Here is a 22,289-nt window from a genome sequence, read left to right on the forward strand (position 1 = left end):
ACACATTTTACCACTTTGGAAGTCTCTCGCGCAAACTATTCAGTTTAGAAAAAAATCATATTAGAAACCTCAATATAATTTTTGAAGACCTATCCATAGATACCCCACACGTATGGGTTTGATGAAAAAAAAATTTATGAGTTTCAGTTCTAAGTATGGGGAACCCCCAAAATTTATTGTTTTTTTTTCTATTTTTGTGTGAAAATCTTAATGCGGTTCACAGAATACATCTACTTACCAAGTTTCATCAGTATAGTTATAGTTTCGGAAAAAAGTGGCTGTGAAATACGGACGGACAGACAGACAGACATGACGAATCCATAAGGGTTCCGTTTTTTGCCATTTGGCTACGGATCCCTAAAAATAACGAAGGATGGCGTCATTCCAGAATGTTTCCAACAATATTTTGACATTAGTCGTTGACGTGGCCGATCCTACTGATATTTTATTTGACTCTTGACTATATATGACGTAAAGTGTCATTCTATGGAACTCGCTAACCATGTAAACAAACCGCCATATTGAAACTGACAAAAAATATGAATTTACTAAGTGACCTTTGTTTATATAGTTAGTTCCATAGAATGACACTTTATGTACAATCGCACATATTGCCATTTATGTAAGTGTAAGGCCTGAGTGGACGCTCGAGTTGGGCGTGCAGCAGGGCGGAGCGTGCGGCGTGCATGTTAAACAAATTCAAACGTATAGGAGCGGCCTTAGTACACGCTACTCAAATTACTTGTAAGCCCGACGCCACGCTGCACGCCCCGCCGAACGCTCCGCTTCGAGCGTCCACTAAGGCCTTGTTTGTAGCGACACATCTTCAGGGCCAAATATAATCTTGGCGGGCTTAACCTTTATTTTTAGTTTTTGTAATTATTTAACGTCATATTAGTGACTCTAGTGTCAAATTGGTCAAATATGAAATTAGAGGTAGTGTAGCCGGTTCTCTTAGAACCTTTGAGGAGGTAAATGTTTCTAGACTATCTAATCTAAACGTGGTTAATGTAAATGCAACCAAAAATATTCAGTCTGTGCGGAAAGAGAAGAGTCGTGGATTGTACGGGGCCCAATACATTCCACGACTCTTCTCTTTCCGAACAGACTCTATAAGTTAATACCTAAGACAAGAGTCGGCAGTGAATTTGGGGTGAATACACATAGTTTTGTACCCCGGCCAATTTTTCATCAACTTATTTTATTAGAAAAAAATAGTTTAGTAGTTTTCGATTTTCGATCGGATAGGTTGACGGAAATGTCCAAGAAACAAAACCAGTGCATCTCGCTCGTACACATATTTCGGAACGTGCTGATATTAATATCGATATCAGATTATAAAATCTGAACACTTCTCCTGTTCTGTTATTACTTCTCCGGATAACCTTTAATCGCATTCCACAAAGCGTATATATTTGTGTATACGTTATGTGTGTGTGTATATAGCGCATGTATTTGTGTGTAATAGGCATTCACCAAGGCTGGTATTCGGCAATATGTTCCTATATCTGGAGCGTAACTCAGCCTCGGCACAGCTTACAACAGAGTGGCCGTTACAATATAAACGCTCTAGATATAAACTTAGTTTGACGCTAGAAAACATTAAAAAGCTGCTTTGCTCTACATATTTGATGTATTTTATCAACATAATAAGTGTAACACACTGACAATCCAACCTCTAGACTGAGCTTAGGCCAATTCTTTCATGAAACCGATGCTGCCAAAATTACGGGGGTGCGGGGGGCGAGGTGAGCAAATCCCGTGCCGTGATTGGTCCGTTCAAAGACACGGACCAATCACGGCACGGGATTGACTCGAAGATGGAGTAACGCTACCGTATGTGTGGCAGAGGGGGTAGCGCGACTATGCTATGTCTAGAGAGGTTGGATTGTCTGTGGTGTAACAGAATAAGGTGGTGCCCCGCGGAAAAAAATAAGGTCTTTTGCCTACATTCACTAAGCATACAAGTCGTTACATACTGGAAAACTAAATCAATCGTTTACCGCGTTACCTATGAATTCCATGTGATAACTTTGTTTTCAAATTTTTATGGTTGTTAAGCCTGTCATGAGTGATGTACTTTAAACACAACTACATTTCGACTAAATGCATACAGTGATATATTCAAAACGTATCATTTAGCTTGACATGAAAATAAGAGTGGCTATTATGTATAATTTGATATTATCCTATATCTGGGCTATCTGGAGCGTAATTCACCCCAGACATAACTCAGAACAAAGAAGCCATTAAATTAAAGCATTTTTAACCGACTTCCAAATCTCAAAAGGAGGTTATCAATTCGGTTGTGTTTTTTTTAATCTTGTTAATTAATTTACTGCAAATAATTACCACTGTAGGTACCTACTTTAAGATTGTTTTTCCGAGCGTAAAACATGTTTTTCTATTCCTGGTGATTAAATAACTAAAATTTACGCAGCTGCTATTTAACATGCAAGCGATGCGCTGCAAGTAATTATATCAATAACTTACTTACTTACTTACTGCTGTGGCGCAACGGCCCGAAGTGGATCTTGGCCTCCGACGCCAAAGACCGCCACGCTACTCTGTCCAAAGCCGTTTCAGTCCAGTCCACGGCGCCGATTTCGCTAAGGTCTTGGTGTCCTATTTTATGCTATACGCGGCGTCTGACGTTAGCGTCAACGTTTCTGACCAAAAAAAGACGCCAACGTCGACGTGTGAAAGAGACCACACCAATACATCTTTATAGTAAGTATTATGACGCAGACGCTGTAAGCGGCCGACGGCGTTTATAGGAGACCTTAGCCTAAGTATTATGACGCAGACGCTGTAAGCGGCCGATGGCGTTTATAGGAGACCTTAGCCTAAGGTCTTTTTTATATCACTAGTTTATAATTTTCGAGTATCGCTCTAGTATTGTTTAGGTACGATAATGGATATAATATTTTATATGTTAATCAATGGGAAGGAAAAAGGTCGTTTTCCTTATACTTCAACAACGCACGCTGACTTTGAATCCTTGCTATTTTATTTTATCTCTCATAGTATAAAACATATAAAACATAAAACAAAGTCTCTTCCCACTGTCTGTCTGTCCCTATGTTATGTATGCATAGATCTTTAAAACTACGCAACGGATTTTGATGCGGTTTTTTTAAATAGATAGGTAGAGATAGAGTGATTCAAGAGGAAGGTTTATATATAATTTGTTAACCCGTGCGTAGCCGGGGCGGGTCGCTATACCTAGTATTAAATAAATCCTAATTTGTCGTTTTTGTGTGTAAAAAGGAAACAGCGTCCTAGCCTGCCGGCCTAGCCAAGGTTACAATCGCTATCGCTTCGACAACGAAACGCTTTGTGTCTCTCTATCACTCTTCCATATTAGTGCGACAGTGACAGTTGCGTTTCGATCGCTACGAAGCGTAAGCGATTGGCGTCTTGGCTACGCGGCCTGGTCTTTAGTGACGCTGTATACGAAGCAAGACATGCCGGATTCTAATTGGCTACTTTCCTACTAGTCAAATCAGCTTCTTTTTTAGAACTATCAAAACGATTTTCTATTATGGAATTTATATGAAAACGTGTGTAGTGACGTCACGGTCAACTCACCTACTTTTTATGTTTCAATCCAATTTATTAAATATAGCTGGTCAACCAAATCTTGTCAGTAAAAAAAGGCGCGAAATTCAAATTTTCTATGGGACGATATCCCTTCGCGCCACAGACCAACCCCTATAGACCGACCTTATAGGACGACTCGCGGTCATCGCCCGTATGGTGTATAGGTCAAATATAAGATTGTTCGCGCACCGCTCCGATCAGTTGCGCCCAAGGTTACGACCTGTTAGCAGTATGCACGAGTCTAAGAAAATAAATCGTAAACTATTGAATTCATTGGGAAATCATGGGATATTGCAGCTTAAAATGGTCTGGCAAGTCATCTAAGACTTTCTACTTACGAAACAGATGGAATAACATCCCACAGGAAGGTCAAATTCATTATTTCATTGAATAATGTTTCTTGTCCGCGGGGTTCATTTTATACTGGTCAGTAAGCAGAGGCGAAGTATGTCCGTCCCTTTTCGTCAACTTGAAAATGCAATGCGCTATCCCTTTCCCTTTCGACTAGTGATGTGACGACGATGGTTTCGTCAGTTGCGGAAACTTCGTGCTTCGTCATACCGTATTGTACCATTTTAGACATAATATATAGGTAATATGTTGTGTAAGTTTTTTTAGAATCTTCTAGGCCAGCGGAGCAGTTAGACCGCATGTCACGAGATGGACCTGATGATGAACTTCAAAGAAGTGCGAGGGAACGCGGTGTTGGTTTGTGATAGACATATGTTGTATGGGTTTTTTAGAATCCTCTAGGTGAGCAGTTAGGTCTCATGTCACGAGATGGACCTGATGATGAACTTCAAAGAAGCGCGAGGGAACTCGGTGTTGGTTTGTGATAGACATATGTTGTATGAGTTTTTTAGAATCCTCTAGGTGAGCAGTTAGGGTCTAATGTCACGAGACGGACGTGATGATGAACTTCAAGAAGTGCGAGGGAACTCGGTGTTGGTTTGTGATAGACATATGTTGTATGGGTTTTTTAGAACCCTCTAGGTGAGCAGTTAGGTCTCATGTCACGAGATGGACCTGATGATGAACTTCAAAGAAGTGCGAGAGAACTCAAGAGTTGATTTGTAATAGGCATATGTTATTGGTCCATTTGAATATGTTTTCAATACAACCTTCTATGACCTTAATATAACGGACAAAAGAAAATAATTGTACCTATGAGATTTTGGCGACACTTTTTTCTCGTATCGAAAGAGATTGCGATTCTGAGTGGAAATAATATAAAAATTCTAAACTTTAAAATTCAAGTTCTGAGTACTTTAAACAGAAATGCCCTAATATGTTAAGTAAAAATTTCAGGTACATTGTTAAATTACTCAATCAAATATTAAATTAATCAATATAATTATTAAGTAAGTTTACTCTAAGTATACTAAATTGGCATTAAATTGGTAACAATTTTACCACAATAAATTTCGGTATCACTGGTAGCAGTACCCACTACCTGTAGTGAACATGTCCCATCCCTACGCGTACACGTGTTAGCGCGCCATGTTTGGAACGACCAATCGCAACGCCGTGAGCACCCCTCCCGCACCTCACAGTTTGGTGATTTGCGTCGGGAACAAAATGGCCAATATTAGGTTTCTATAGGCGGTGTTCTGTGCTTCGCGCCTAATTTTTCAAATTTTCTACTGTCAAGATCTGGTTGACCAAGTATAGAAATAGTATTTAAAAATAACTGCTATCTATGTTTTTCTAATAATTATATCTGGTGCTTTATTTCGTGCACGGTGTGAAATAATTTAAGTATTTTAAGTAGAGGAAAGTACCTTATCTGATGTGCTTATCACACAAATAAAGGGCATTTATTTGTGTGATAAGCACAGATATTTATTGCTGAGTCATGAGTGTTCTCTATATATGTGTTTAATTAATTTAATATATTATAATCAGAGATCGGACATATTGGCGTCATTGCTCGCAATAATATGGACGTGACTCCAAATTTGATTAAATAATTAATCATTAAATTATTTTAATTAATTTTTTACCTGAGATTTAATTTTGTTCCCTAGTCAATAAATAGCACTTAAATATATTTTTGATATAAAAAAATGAGTACCTACAGAAAATTTGGAAAACATACTGATTATTTTTTTTATTTTTTTTTATTTACATTATAAGAAATCTTTGTGTTATTTATTGATTAGGAATCAAAATTAAACCACAGGTAAGAAATTAATTAAATGATTAATTATTTAATCAATTTTGGAGTCATGTCCACATTATTGTGAGCAGTGACGCAAATTTGTCCGATCTCTGATTATAATATAACGTTGCCTGAGTATCCACATCAAAAGATTTCTTGAGCTGACTAATGGGTTGAGTCCATTTGAGTAGAAAAGACATATTTTTTTAAATTATTTTTCCACCAGATATGAACAATACTCGGCAAAACGCCCGTCATTTAGAAAACATTACCCTGTTCCGTACAACACAGACTTCTTTACACCAATGTCAACGATTAATATGCCCCAATGACATCCGTAGACCGTAAACAAACATTTTTTTTGTTTTCAAAATGACGGGTCGTTTTTCCAAGCCTTGGAGATGAAGCGCTGAATATGGAGTCATGGAGAACCAGGGGAGAGGCCTTTGCCCAGCAGTGGGATACACAAATAGGCTAAGAAAAAAAAAATAGAGATGAAAATCTGAATTTTCTGTATGTAAGTTAGTCTGTGTGGGGTCCGGGGTGAGTGCCGTACGGTACCGGCAGGTGGGATTCCGGTGATTTGCCGGATAACGAGGGACACGCGGATGTAGGGACGTTTTGTTACAATTAGGTATACGAGTACATATATGTAAAGTGTCATTCTATGGAACTTGCTAACTATGTAAACAAAAGTCACTAGTAAATTCATCATTCAGAGACAATTGGGTACTTTCCTACTAGTCAAATCAGCTTCTTTTTAGGGTTCCGTAGCCAAATGGCAAAAAACGGAACCCTTATGGATTCGTCATGTCTGTCTGTCTGTCTGTCCGTCTGTCCGTCCGTATGCCACTTTTTTCCGAAACTATAAGAACTATACTGTTGAAACTTAATAAGTAGATGTGTATTCTGTGAACAAAAAAGTGTGTGAAAAAAAAAATGTTGGGGGTTCCCCATACTTAGAACTGAAACTCAAAATTTTTTTTTAAATCAAACCCATATGTATGGGGTATCTATAGATAGGTTTTCAAAAATGATATTGAGGAAAATGATATCATTTTTTTCTAAACTGAATAGTTTGCGCGAGAGACACTTCCAAAGTGGTAAAATGTGTCCCCCCCCCCTGTAACTTCTAAAATAAGAGAATGATAAAACTAAAAAAAATATATGACGTACATTACCATGCAAACTTCCACCGAAAATTGGTTTGAACGAGATCTAGTAAGTAGTTTTTTTAATACGTCATAAATCCCCTAAATACGGAACCCTTCATGGGCGACTCCGACTCGCACTTGACCGCTTTTTTAGAACTGTCAAAACGATTTGCCAATATGGAATTTACATGAAAACGAGTGTAGTGACGTCACGGCCAACTCGCCTACTTTTTATATTTCTATCTGATTTATTAAATAGAATTTATGTTTAAAAATAACTTCTATCTATCTTTTTCTAAGAAGTATCTGGTGCTTTATTTCGTGCAGTGTGTGAAATAATTTATTTTAAGTAGGATTGTACCCAATTTCAATATAGCGTTCAAAGTGTTAAATGGCACTTTACCTAGTATATATTAACATAATAAATTATAAAAAGCTTTTATACACCTAAGGCTATGGTTTCCAAGCGCCAAAGTGTTCGGTTATTTTCATGTAATCTGTTTACTTTAGCAAAATGTCTGTTTACCAATGTCAATAAATCATTTTCGACTTTAACAGCACATAAAAGAACCTTAACATAACTCATTAATGTCGAGAGCAAGAGGCCTATTCGAACTTTCAATCGCCCACACTGTTAACTGTACATCGGTGGACCTTATGCCTTTTGTAATAAGGTCCACCGATGTACAGTAGTTAGGAGTGTTGCTGTTTGTACCGAAAGGAGTTGATAACTCGGGATATAAAATTAAAGAGATTATTATTGTTCTTATTGAGAATCTATTGTATCTCACTGAAGGTCTCCTCCCTCTTCTTCCATTTGTCCCGGTTTTGAGATACGTCTGGTTAATAATTGAAGTGAACCTCATTTAATTATATTTTAAGATCAAATTTCTTTTTTATATCTCGATTTTTATATCATTTATAAACCGTCTGTGAGATCATCAGTATAAGCTGTTGTCTCACAGGTCCTACAATAATCCTCACAGACACTTCATAATCAACAGAGTGGTCAACACTTGGAACAAACTCCCAGTGGAAACTCCTAAATAAATATGTATTAAATTATGTTTTACGTGGGCGATGGAGACGCGAACGTAAAGTGGTGCGGCGTGAAAGAAACCGATGAAACTAAAAACATTTCCAGAGACCTACCTACTTAAAGAGGTGTTCCATTCTTACAAGAACCTATTCTCTTTTCACACGATAAATTCTAGACATTTCACGTTGCACGTTGTCGATAACATACTAACATCAGATTATTAAACCTCTAATTCGCCTCCAGGTTGGCACATTAGTACGGTTAGTACCTCGCTGCGCTAACACACCACATTAATTTCGAGAGTAGCACATATTTACGATTCCAACTCAAATATACGAGTCGATATATGGGTCGTAAAAGCGAAAAGGTGGTAAATCCAGCCCAGAACCATCGTTACATCCGTACATTTAAGGACGATTTTACTTCTGATTTAGGTACTGATGTTTTTACTCAATATTGGCATTCAGAAAAAGTTGATGGTATATTAACAGAAGTATTTGTATTAAGTATTTAGACGTAAGATTAGTTTTAGTATTAACATTATACTCCGCATCGAGGTTGATTGTGATGATTCTACCTTAACATAATTTTAAGATCATCGTAACTCACAATATGACAATAAAGATTTCAATTTACAACGTTAATACAAATATCGGCACTACGGTAAAATAAATATTAGGTACTAAACTAGCCAATTCTTATTTTGAGACCACTACTACACTACAAGAATCAGAACTCAAACTGCGGTCTTATAATTATGCTTAAGATTAAGATAGCACAGTTATAGAGATCTTAGCCTGTTTCTCAAAAGCTTGTAACTTGTAATACAATCGGATGTCACTTTTTGACAGCTTTAGCTAGAAAGGGACTGGTACACTTGTATTACAAGTTACAAGCTTTTGAGAATCGGGCCCCAGGTCTAGACGATGCATGATGAATTAAGGTGTACAAATAAATCATGTGATTAGCGAATGACTGGATATCACAAGTCACTTAGTAACCTACTAAATATACTTAGAAATGCAAAGATTACATAGATATTCTTACGATAAACCTGTTTACAATAATTCTTTACATTGTTATGCTAACGTGAGTTTATCTGTAGGAATGATCACGAAGTAATAAGCAGAGATAATTAACTAAGTGTTTTTATTGTTGCTGTCCTATTGTATCCACAGATCTACGATGTAAAAGATATCCTGTCAAATGTCTAAATAGGAATTATGTCACACAGTACAGTTTTTCCTAGTACAGAGGAATCGTTTCCTACTCTAACTTTTTGGTATATTCAAGCGGCTGCTGACAGCCGCTAAGAAGCTCAAAAGTAGTTACGTTTTTTTTTTTCATTTTAAGACTGCCTCTTTCGCACTCAAGAAACGTTAAAATCCATGATCGCTTCTCTTTTGCATACTTCAATTATCACTATATCTTATAAACCAAAAGTCTTCCGCCGCGTCTGTCTGTTTGTATGTTCGTGATAAACTCAAATATTGACTGAACGGATTTTCATGCGGTTTTCGTCTATCAATATTAGAGTGGTTCTTGAAGAAGGTTTAAGTTTATAATTTGTTAAGGTTTACCCATGCGAAGCCGGGGCGGGTCGCTAGTCTAGCTTAAGCCTGTAGAGTAAACTATAGTCGAGTAAGAACATAGATTGAGCATGAGTAATCGACGAAATTATCTGAATAAATACCTAATCCTAAACTGTTTGCAAACACTTACAGACAGTTATCATAATGTAAACAGATTCTTAGAAACATTCGTAAATAAACCCGTTGATAAACGACGTAGGTACAGTCGCCATCAGATATATCGGAGCGGCCAAGGTGTTCACATATATCTGAACACGCCTCTATTGTCAGGGCGTTAGAGTGCGTGTTCAGATATTGTGAACACCTTGGCCGCTCCGATATATGTGATGGCGACTGTACTCGTAATCAAACAGTCATTAACATGAAACCGTGGGAAATGAGGGGAAAAACATGTCCCGGCGGCGGTGTCGGGAAATAAATCGGAAATCTTTGACTTTGAAGAGTAATTCTCGCTAGCTAGTACCGTGGAATGGGGTTACTTTGAATCCTGGGTTTACTTTGATAAAAACTTTACTTCGTGTTCAAACTCGAATATTACGCTTTCTGAACGCACCCTGTGGATTGTTTTTTTATGGTTGGCAAGATTGAACGTCACTGTCAGTTAGTGATTTGTGTCCGTGGGATCAAGCATGTCGATCGATGGGAAAAAAAATACTAGTATACTGTAAATGCGTTCAACATTGCCTATCTTACCCAACATTGCCTGTCTTGAAAGAAATGATTCTTCGCGGAAGTGTTTTTCTGGGTTGAGTTTTTTTAGGAGGCAAACGAGCAGACGGATCACCTGATGGTAAGCAATTACCGCCGCCCATTGACACCCACTACACCAGAGGGGTTGTAAGTGCGTTGCCGGCCTTCAAGATGGGAGTACGCTATTTTCTTGAAGGTTTGATGGTCGTTTGAGGGTCGGTCTGGGCGGTGAGGGGGGGAGGGGGTGTTCTCATGGCACAACTCTACCTATAATGTTACACATGAAACGTGTAAAAAATATCTGACTCGTACATAACTTAATACATAGATAATTTAATATTAAGGGGCCCACTGATTAACAGTCCGCCGGACGGTATCGGCCTGTCAGTTGTTCGGAACTGTCAACTTTTTGTTCTAACTGACAGGCCGATATCGTCCGGCGGACTATTAATCAATGGGCCCCTTTATAGTTAGGCAGTCCGTCTATGCTATAATTTATTTGTACACAACCACCACATTTGTGGTATTTGAACAAAGAAAGTAAGAAAGGGAATTTTACATCAAGATGACATCGCCACACTTTGTCATTGCAAATGGCATAAGAAGTAGCGTGGTCCGACTGAAACCTTTCGCACTCGTGAAACATAAAATATTATACAGGTCACAGATGACCAACAAGAAATCAAGGCAATAGTGAAAAACATACAACTCCCGATAAATGAGTCACATGAATGCTATGTATTATGATGAGGGTCATTCTTGTTCTAAAAGGTGTGCAGAAAGTGATACGTTTCAGCACTAGAGCATTTAACTTTCCAAGTTTTATTTTTATTTTTTTAAGATAAACAATTGAAATTTGGTTTTAAATGGATTCGTTATACAATTTCCATTATGATTTTTAACTCCCCATTCCATAAATAACGATTCTTTTACCTAAATTGTTAATTTATAAAAAAATATACTCAGTCATGTTTTCTAAAATCACGTGCATTTTACTTTCCTCGTATTCGAATTGAAAAGTAGAGTGTTTAACTCGGTTGTTGGTTAACAATCTACTATTACTGTATCAAAATATTTTTTACAGTACATATGGGGCACTAGTGCCTAAAATAGCACTTTTCGTGCGTATGTCGAAACTTTAAAGTGCCATATGTACTATAAAACGTTGTTCGATACACGTGCGAATAGGTTATTCGCAACTCGTGTCGATTTAAAACACTCCCTTCGGTCGTGTTTTAATTTATCGCCACTCGTTTCGAATTTCCTCTTTTTCGCACTTGTATCGAAAATAACTATTTCTTGCACCTTATCAATCTTTTTTGGCATTATTTTAGTAAAATCGTTCATAACTGAATTATTGCGAAAAAAATTCTTCCTGTACGGATATGATGGTCGTTCTTGTCTACGTGACAGCGTGATAAAACGGTGTCCGTCACTTTCTTTCCCACGGTGTTAAACAGTGACAGTTATTTTATCACGTGGATAAAGATGAATAAAGCTATCCATAATAGGCTGGCTGTTTACATCGATGTCGTTCGATGACTTGCGTCTGTTGTCAAAGAGTCTACCAGTAAAATAGGTAAGTAAATTATGTAGTACCTACCTACTACTGAAAATCCGCAATAATATGGCAAAGGCCAAATAAAATCTTGCCAAGGTATAAATATCGGGACCCTCCATAAAAGACTTTAGGCACCTATTTATTCACCTCCAGGAGTATGGTTAAGAGTGTGACAAACCGGCGACAGCGATGGAAAAAACAGGTCATTCATACACGTCACGTAATATGATGTCCCCATAAAAAACCGTAATCGCTCAACAGCCACCGTTTACCATAAAACCGTGATATTAGACGATTCGAATCGTTTTTATGACGAATTATTATTTCTCTCGACATGCGCTCGTTGTAGGTTTGTGATAATTTGAAATTTAGCCCAGAAATTGAGCGATTTCTGTATATGTTAAAGAAATGGTACAGTAAGTAGGTAAAGTGTCATTCGATAGAACTTGCTAACTATGTACACAAACCGCCATACTAAAATTGACACTGAATGTCAATTTACTAGTAACTTTTGTTTACATAGTTAGCAAGTTTTATTGAATGACTCTTTAGGTATTGTCTGTGCGGAAAGAGAAGAGTCGTGGATTGTATTGGGCCCCATACATTTCACGACTCTTCTCTTTCCGCACAGACTCTACAATAATAATATTATAGAGTCTGTGTGCGCACAGACGCAATGCAATCCATTATTGTTTAAATTAGGTTAAATACAATTTTTCCTTGTACATTTTAGAGAAACATGGCATATCAAATTAAGGATAAAATAATACAATTTTATGAGTCTTGCAATCGCAATAAACGAATAGGTATACCTATTTAATTGTTGTTATGTGCACTGTGCACCTAATGTTTTACGCCAAATAAATATTTGTATTATATATTTAAAAAAAAACATTTTCCTTTGACCACCTTCGCTAATAATTTTAATATCTCATGCTCCGTAAGAGGGTCATGTTGTGTCTAAAAGGTGTGCAGAAAATTATACGTTTCTGCATAGAGCATATTTTGCGTTCGAAGTACGACAATATATATTTTTTTACATAAAGCAATTAAAATTGGGGTTTAATTCAGTTCAATTCAATATATTTATGTCAGACTGCATAGGTCCAACATTGTTAGTATTACAAGTAGGTATGTACTTACATTTAGGAGTTAGTGCCTACATGCTAAACATACATTAAAATAATTAATACATATATTATAATATCCACGGCACAAAACTAATTAACATGTAATAAAAATTAAAATAAAAAATATATCAAAATTAAAATTAAATTCAAAACAAGTGACCGTCAAAAATATATTTTGATACACACTTTTATTGCTGACTGTACTTTCTCACCTTTAAATGTCTAAAAAGCGCTTCTCGAGATCTTTCTAATAAGCCTAAACTCAATGTGTTTATGTTATTCCATTGAAGAGTTCCTTTGGCTATATTCCGACTGCATCATCAGATCAGCTCCATGTTAGCATAATACTGCATTGTCATCGGAAATACGGAAGTATACCAAATTTCAGCTCAATCAGACACCGGGAAGTGATTCAAGTTTAAGTTACAAGATTTGAAGCACCTATATGTAGATATATACAAATAATATACGCGGTGAAGCTAAATAAAAGTGTGTAATTAAACAATTAAATTCCTACATACTAGAACAAATTAAATTATTCTCAGAAAATATTTTAATTTGTTATTATTTCCCGCTGTCCCCCGGTGGCCGAGAGGTAACAGAGGCACCTTCCGCGATAGCAGAGGACGCTGGTTCGTTTCCAGCCTGGGGCACTAGAGAGAGGCTTGGGTCACTTTTTCTGAGTATATGACATTTATTTCAGTTTATAATTAAATTCCTATTAATTTAACATTAAAAATGAGAGGTCTGTCGCCTATATGCAGATAGTTCCAACGCCTCATAACAGGGCACTCACACTTTTGGAATGGATTTGTTATACAATCTTCATTCTGATATTTAACTCCCCATTCCATACGCTAACCGCAAATATCAATTCAAACTAAAGTATTACAATTACATAGAGATTTATAAAGTCTCTAAATGTCGAATTACAAAATAAAACAAACATACAAAAAGAAAAATCTAAATTTATTTAGAAGTGTAAATGTCTCTAAGTGTCAGAACTAAAAAATATAATATTTATAGTTAATCTAATTATACTTAGAGATGTAAAGGGTCTCCAAGAGTCAAAATTTTGGGGAGAAGGCAGTGTGATAGTGTAAGCGTAGATATAGTCAACTTAGATATATAATTACCACTTGCACCTCTATTTTAGTGCCGGATTACTGTATAGTTACAGTTATTACTTGTAAAGTTATATTCAATACACGGCAGAGGGCTAATAAAATAATCGTAATTTTGACTCATATTCCTGCGTAACATTTCCTATCAAAGCATCTGTTTGTTTATAAATTTATAATATTCAAATCGCAACGGTTTCTTTTTCTATATTTCCAAGATTGAAAGGTATGCACTTTTGCAGCTGACTGTACCTGAAGTCCGGCAACCTGGTTATTTTTATTTAATATTGTAATGATCACAGCAGAGGGTTGATTAATTATTAATCAATTCGTAACTAAACCAGAGATCTATCTATGAGGTGTTGTGTATTTACATCTATTTTCTTTGAGTAAACTAAGAAATGTTAACTATAAAAACTCACAGTTTTATCCAAAAGCCAGCTAGCCGGGAAGATCAGCGGAATGTAAGTAATCATGTAGATCATGGACGTCCAATATACGGTGATGCTCGAAACCTCATAATATTTCACCACGGCGTCCTGTATTATACTATACTGTATCCATTGAAAAGCATTGGACGCTGAGTAAAAAACAAATATGCCCAACATAAGATATCTGGTGGGGTATACTTTGTATTCAACTTTTTTAGAGGGCGATTCTAAGTTCACCCCCTTTTCATTTACCCCATCCATGACGCTGCCACATACATCCATCTTAGTTTCACTCATTATTGTCGTAATTTGGCACCTTAGTTACAATTATTATCGCTTTATAAGCCTATAATGTAAATAAATAAATTTATTGTCGGTTCGCGCGTTTTTTGTTTTCAACGCGACGCGTGTTCAGCGCGGCGGTTGGCCGTCGACTGATCTGTTTTCCTTTGCCGACGGGATTTCCTCGCTGGCTTCAATAATATTAACGTGTTTCCTTATTACAGTGTATTAAGGTTCATGTTTGATACAATATTTGTGTTAAGTGCGCGATTGATTCGCAAACCTTTTATGAATGGTAAGTTTCCAAGTTAAATCTATAGGTACTATGACGTTGATGTAAATATTATAGCGTGATTGTAGTAGATTACAGTCCAGTACTTGGGCCAGTTTATACCTACGAGTATATAGTTGTTATCATCTGCAATAATATGTTATCCTTCGGAGGTTGCAAAAATATCTGACACGATCTTATTTGTAGACCCATAAGAGCGTGTCACATATTTTGCGACCTTCGAAGAGTAACATACCTATTATTGCAGGTGACTGTACCTACACTAAACTTCTCGCTCAAATTTGGGATGTTTTATGTTATTTCTTCTCAGAATCCCGAGCTCTTTCGATCCCAAGGGGAAAATAAGTTTCCTAAAATTTTATTGTAGGTAATTTTTTTATTTCGCTATGTGTGTTTTATATGGGTGCTTGCCTGAAATAAAATCAATTTATTTATTTAAAATTTATTTATTTATTTAAAATGTCCATAGGTACAGTGGGGCAAGAAAGTGGTCTACCACCCTACGGTACTAAAAAGCAGACATTGCCACTTGTCATAAGGCATTTTCTACCACTCAATAGTCAAACTCGCACTTGGTCGGATTTTCTTTGAAAGTCACATGTTCGTACACGAGACGTATGAAAAACTACCGTAACAAATTAATTGTAAAAGTGTACATTCTTAACAACATAAATACCTAGCGTAAGTACCTACATATGAATTCATACAATATTGGATATTTGTATACAAAAGAATAGTGAGAAACGTGTAAAGTAGGGGAAAATGGGACGGTTGTAACGGAGTACGGTTAACAGCTCGAATATTGTCAAAGGACTGTCTCATTTCAAACATAGACAGAGAGAATCATACTATCTTTGTCTTACGCTAGTACTAGCATCCAAAAGAAAAGAATGAGTACAGTCAGCAGCAATAGTTGCTAAGCGGGTGAGGTGTTCAAAATTACCTTGACACGCTCTTATTCTCTCAACAATAAAGTGGCGTCAGTATAATTTTGAACACCTGGCCCGCTTAGCAACTTCTGCTGCTGACTGTACCTATAGTTTTTTTTTGTTCTTATTTACTGACAATTTGGTTTGACCAACTATATCCATAGGAGAGTGAGGGTTTCAAGAGGAGTCAACGGCCGTCACTGTCGCACTAATAGGAAGAGCGATAGAGAGGTAAAGCGTTTCGTTTTCGAAACGATAGCTTGGCTAAGCCAACCAACCAAGTTAAACCAACTTACAAATCTGATTCTTATATGACTACCTGTAAGTGTAAACTGTAATACTTATTTTGCATTTTTACAACGGCGATTATAGGTAGAAAGGTATATATTAAAACTTTTATTTATTTTAACAAAGATCAAAGATGAAATCAACAAGGTCCTTGATGACTTGGGGCGTTACCATCATGATGTCCTTATTGCGATTATGTTTAGGACCCTAAACTAAATCGCTATTTAAAGGAGGGAGCTATATAGGTAACTTATACAGATAGCTCCGTCCTTTAGCGATTCTGTTTAGACCCTAAACTGAATCGCTAAAGGAGGGAGCTATATAGGTAACTTAAACAGATAACCCCATCCTTTAGCGACTCTGTTTAGGACCTAAACTGAATCGCTAAAGGACGGAGCTATATAACTTATATCAGAATCGTAAAGGACATCATGGTAAGGCCCTTTTGATCTCGAATACATTCCGACCTAGATACGACATTTTATGTGACCTTTGAGACAACTAGTATAACTCCATAATAAAGGTTATGATAGTTTAGCTTATCTCCTCTTCCAAGGTTAATTTCTGTTTTCGAGTTAATGTATCCTAACCTAATGAAAAACCTGTTTAATCTTATTACAAGATAACTAATCTGCCATACCAGGGATCGGAACCGGTTTTTTGCAAAAACTTAGAAATAACCATATTTTTCGAATTATTTTATACTCGAAATGTAGGACTCGGTTGTGTTTTTAGGTTATGACTTCGTATTATTAAATTGCTCAATTAGAAATGAAGTAATTAGCAAAGAACGAAAAAATACCGTTTCCGTTCCCATACAAAAAATACCGGTATCCGATCCATGGCCATAGCTAACATAACATAACATGAACAGTCATCTACAATAGTTATTTACGATACAAGTGCGGAAAATAGGAAATTTGTAATCGCACGTGTATCGTACAACGTTTTACAGTACATATGGCCCTTTAAACATATGCACGGAAAGTGGTAATCCCCATACTAGCGCGGGAAAGTAACACTGTGTGTGTACTGTAATAATATGATGCACAACGAAGGCCGCAAAAATGTCTGTCTTATTTGTAAACGATATTATTTGTAAGGCCATAAGAGCGTTTTGCGGCCTTAGAAGAGTCACTTATTGCAGATAAGATAGATAAGATAAAAGATAGTTTATTCAAGTAGGCATAATTACAATGCCCTTGTGAACGTCAAATAAAGCCACACCGGCTCCAACCCGACACCGACAAGATTTACTTAAATCCTCCCTCAATTGGAGGAGGGTATCCCAATATGGGACCGGCAACAAACTCGGCGACACACATTTAAAAAAAATTACATCTTATAATTAACATGCATTACGAGTAAATGGAAAAAAAACAATTTAAATTACTATAGAATACAGATGACTGGACACCTAATATAACCCACTAAACAACTCTAACAACAGTGCTAATATACACCGTGTTGCATAATCACTAATTATGTAGTGGAAAACTCCGCAAAAACTTGGCATCGGGAAACTAATTTAGGAAGTGTTCCCGTTCGAGGCGAGACTTAAATTAATTACAGTAACTATTCCGTGGAGGCTGTAGTTTGTTTTAAGATATGTGTGTTGTTATTTCTGACTGCGTAGCGTTGGTATGTCAGTGGTTTATTTCTTGAAGTAGAAACTGGAAACTGTATCGCGTAATTAAGATTTAAGTATTTTATGAAATTTCACTCTAAGCTAAATTTATATTATTTTTAGTTTTGAGTCAAATAATGAATGCTCTTTTGGTAGCTTGACTTGAGTACTTGTGAAGTACTCGATTCTTATATTTTGGTACATGAGAATGAATTATAAGGAGTCATGTAGGTAACTTTCAACTCATATAAATCATCAGTTTCAAATCACCTACTCAGAATAATTAGCATGTTTTCTACTTCATATCTGTTTTGTCACTAAGTAATGTCTAATTAATAACCAACAACCAATAACTTTAAACAATCGAAATCCATAAACTCAACACATCCTTCAAACAACTATATCAAATAATGTAAATATTGACAAAACATTCTATATTGTCGCAAAGGAAGTATAGTCACCTGCAATAATATGTTACACAACGAAGGCTGCAAAAATATCTGACACGTTTTTTTTTGTCACATTGTCACATGTTTTTGCGGCCTTCGAAGAGTGATGTATTTTGGTTTAAGAAATGTCACTTTTGACACTGACAAATCGGTATCGTACCGCTGTGAGTTCTTATAAGCATTGTTCGTATCGGGCCGCAAGGTTCACAGATTGTCCACCAACAGTGTTATTATGCAAAAACCAATGTAGTATGATCCCTATGAACCAAGTGTTTGCTAGCAACCCAGAGACCAACGGCATCACGTTGTCATATTGTAACGTTTTGGATTCGATAGATGGCACCGCAACCTATGTGTTGAAAAGTAATATAGTCATGAAATATATGCAAGATTTCTCTGCAAAAATTATCGATATGTCACAAATTCGATCATATTGTATCCATGTCACGAAATCGTATAAACCAAAATATCTGGGAGACCGAGCTTTGCTCGGAAAACATATAACATCCCAAAAATTAGCGTTTTCCCAGAGATAAGACCCAGCTAGATCGATTTTTCGCCACCGAAAACCCCCATATACCAAATTTCATCGAAATCGTTAGAGCCGTTTCCGAGATCACCGATATATATATATATATATATATATATATATATATATATATATATATATATATAGGTTGCTTCCTGTAACAGGAGCAATAAATTAAACTGTAGGCTGTACTCCTCAAACTGATCAACATTTGTTCAGCAACTTTTGAAAATAACTCATGTTTTGATTTTTATTACACTTTAAAGTTTATTCTAAGACGCAATGTATTGCAAATTTTGTTATGTTTAAAACGTGACAAGCAACGTCAAACACACTGATGTCAGCGTACATTGAAGGCAATATTTATTTTGTATGAAAAAGATGAAAGTCTAAAGGATTCATAATTTTTAAAAGTTGCTGAACAAATGTAGGTCAGTTTGAGGAGTACAGCGTTTAGTTTAATTTATTGCTCCTGTTACAGGAAGCACCCTGTATATAAATAAATAAATAAATATGCAAGAATTGCTCTTTTAAAGGTATTAGATAGGGCTCCATCACGCTCCATGTTGATGTAATGGTACTTGATGAAGGTCCTATCGTTAGAGCGCTAACGATCATCCCCCCCCTACCCTCTTTTAATTGATGAGGGGTGGTATCCTTCAACTGTCTCATCGTTCTATTTAAATTAACGGTTTGGTTCACGCCATATGAAGTAAATGTGACCATTAAAATATCTAAAGCCTCAACTAGGAGCCCGATTCTGATTTAAGGTGACGGTAGAGGTGGGTAAATTTTCAGATTCTGTCAATTTACCCCATTTCACACACAAGCGCACTTCACGCACACTACCTCACTTTACTGGGACAGGTCACTGACCCATCAAGTTTTTTTTAAGATAGCGTTTTGAGTTTAGTGGCCTCCTTTTAGGAAAAGCGTTCCATTGAAAGAAGAAAGAGAAACAATACATTTAATCTTGCTTTCCTTGTCTGTTCATGTCACACGTGACGTATTTAAATTCTAATAATTCATTTGGTTGTTGACAATTTTCTACATTATGGCTTTGTCGAGATACGCGTTTTCTAAAGTTAAACCGAATAAAACCAGATGTCATTAAGTCAGATGTAAAATTTTATTTACTACTCTATACGACTTTTCATAAGGCTCAAAATCAATTAAATGAGAATTTAAATAAATAAAGTTCCGGCAGGGTGCAAAATTTAATTAAGGCGGACAAAATAAAATTTGAAAATATATGGAAACAGTGTTGGCTAATGTACCCCTTTTGTTTCACTATTAAAATAATACAATTAAAATAAAAAATATTATACCGGTATTCCACCGGTATTATTTCAGTGCTGAAGCGATTATCTTCGATCGTAGCCTTGATAATGTAGGTGTTGATAGTTACTTACGGCGGTAGGAGCGGCAATGAACCCCGTGCAGAGTAGAACGTGAGATGCGTTGGGATAAGTGCACATATCTACTTATAATTCTTTGGCTGGTTGGTAACCCTCTATATTTTATTTTTTGTTTTACTGTTATTAGGTTAAGGGAGTTTTAGGGAGTGAAAAAAATATGATTTTCGTTTTATGCGCTCGCGTGATTGCCGATGGATTATAATTAGACAAAAGAACTTGTTTTTCACGCATCGAATGTAGATCCCTATGACACTTCCTCCAAGTCTTCTCCAATAATGTTTATACCGTATTTTAATTACCTACCTTAAATGTTACATTTCTAAATATTTTTTTTGTGCTATACATACTTCAAAAAAATCGCTGGAGCGTGCGAATTGCAATTCCGGCTCGTACCAATGAGTTTTTCGGAACTTATGTACGAAATATCATTTGATATTTACCAGTCGCTTTTCGGTGAAGGAAAACATCGTGAGAAAACCGGACTAATCCCAATAAGAGCCTAGTTTACCCCCTATGGGTTGGAAGGTCAGATGGCAGTCGCTTTCATAAAAATTAGTGCCCACGCCAATTTATGGGATTAATTGCCAAGCGGGGGTCCGCTTCCATGAGCCGTGTCAAAATGCCGGGACAACGCGAGGAAGATGATGATGATGTGACACATACTTCCAAAAAAATCTACAAATATTTTACGTGACAACTGCTTATAAGTAAATATTATGTAGGTACACTTATAAAGTATAAAGTAGAAAATATCTTATAGGTACATAATATAAAAACCGATCATGTACGAGTAGGATTCACTATGGGTTCCACAGTTACACATTTTTATTGCATATTTTTTGTTTAAGACCAACTCACCTATTATAGGACATAGGTCTTCCATTAATCTTTTGGCGTTGAACTATTTTTTGTATATGTATTTATGTAATACAATTCTGAGTTAGGTTATGGTACATTTTTGCTCACCTACTTATAATTATGTATTATATCTGATATGTCACATGATACCAAAAATCGCCGCAAAGTTAAAAGTTCATTTATTTACGTTACTCATCTTCGGATCACCGACTTACTACTTCCTTACTTGACATATGTGTACTAAATTTCAATTGAACTAGTCCAGTAGTTACGGTGAAAATTGGCTTTAACAAAATGGCAGACACACGAGTGATCTTATAAGGGAGATTATTTTCCTTGAGTGAATGGTATGCATTTACCCCAATGCACCTCACGTTCCACGCGGCGCGGCGTAATCTGGCCCCTATTTCACCACGGTGACAGGTACGACAAAACATCGCTGTTATTGACGCCATAGGCATCCATGGACTACAGTTACCGCTAACACTGATTTAAACTTTCACGATTTTTACACATTATTAAATTGTACAACGGAACCGCAAAACGTTCAAGCGGATAAACAAGACCAAGTGCGGGTAGTTCGAAAAACTCGCGCGGTTAGAAGATGCTGATGTCAACTTAAGCCAGTCTTCTCCGAGACCACGGGGACAACGCCGTCCTCGAAACGTCGGAGGTAAATCTTAAAACTTAGATACGCGATTAAGTCCCGTTGTACAATTTAATAATACAGTTACCGCTTACCATCGGGCGGGCCGTATTCGTGTTTGCCACCGTCATTGTACCTATTATTAAAAAAAAACTTTATTATATCGGATAAAACAGACATTTCTCTCGCAAAAAAATCTTGTGACAATTGTCACAAGATTTTTCAAAGAATTTTCGGTAAGTCTTGACAGGAAATGAGTTCTGTGTCGCAATTTCGATACAGTTGCCGTGTTTCTTGTGACAATTGTCATTAGCTTCGCAAAATAAGAATTTTTTAGTGGCAATATAATGGAGTTTATTTATTTATTAAAATGTTGGTGGCAAACAAGCACATCGCCCGTCCGATGGTAAGCGGTTACCGTAGCCTATGGAGGCCTGTGACGTCAGCAACAGTGATGTCGACAACTGTCGCACCTGTCACCGTGGTCGT

The 22,289-nt window shown here is 36.6% G+C and overlaps 2 protein-coding genes across 3 annotated transcripts in view; one reads left to right on the plus strand and one right to left on the minus strand.

Annotated features, from left to right (window-relative positions):
* Positions 1-14,937, minus strand: part of LOC134647423 (uncharacterized MFS-type transporter C09D4.1) — a 62,594-nt gene extending 47,657 nt beyond the window's left edge. Inside the window, exon 1 of the mRNA XM_063501777.1 lies at positions 14,474-14,937. Within this exon, the coding sequence (XP_063357847.1) occupies positions 14,474-14,779 (306 nt within the window). The 5' untranslated portion in view covers positions 14,780-14,937. The remainder of the gene's footprint in view (positions 1-14,473) is intronic.
* The window catches only part of LOC134647393 (proline-rich protein PRCC), a 432,482-nt gene that overhangs the window by 5,075 nt on the left and 405,118 nt on the right, over positions 1-22,289 (plus strand). The gene's annotated exons all lie outside the window — the stretch shown is intronic.

This window comes from Cydia amplana, chromosome 4 (genome assembly GCF_948474715.1).
Source record: "Cydia amplana chromosome 4, ilCydAmpl1.1, whole genome shotgun sequence".
In the NCBI taxonomy this organism is placed as follows: domain Eukaryota; kingdom Metazoa; phylum Arthropoda; class Insecta; order Lepidoptera; family Tortricidae; genus Cydia; species Cydia amplana.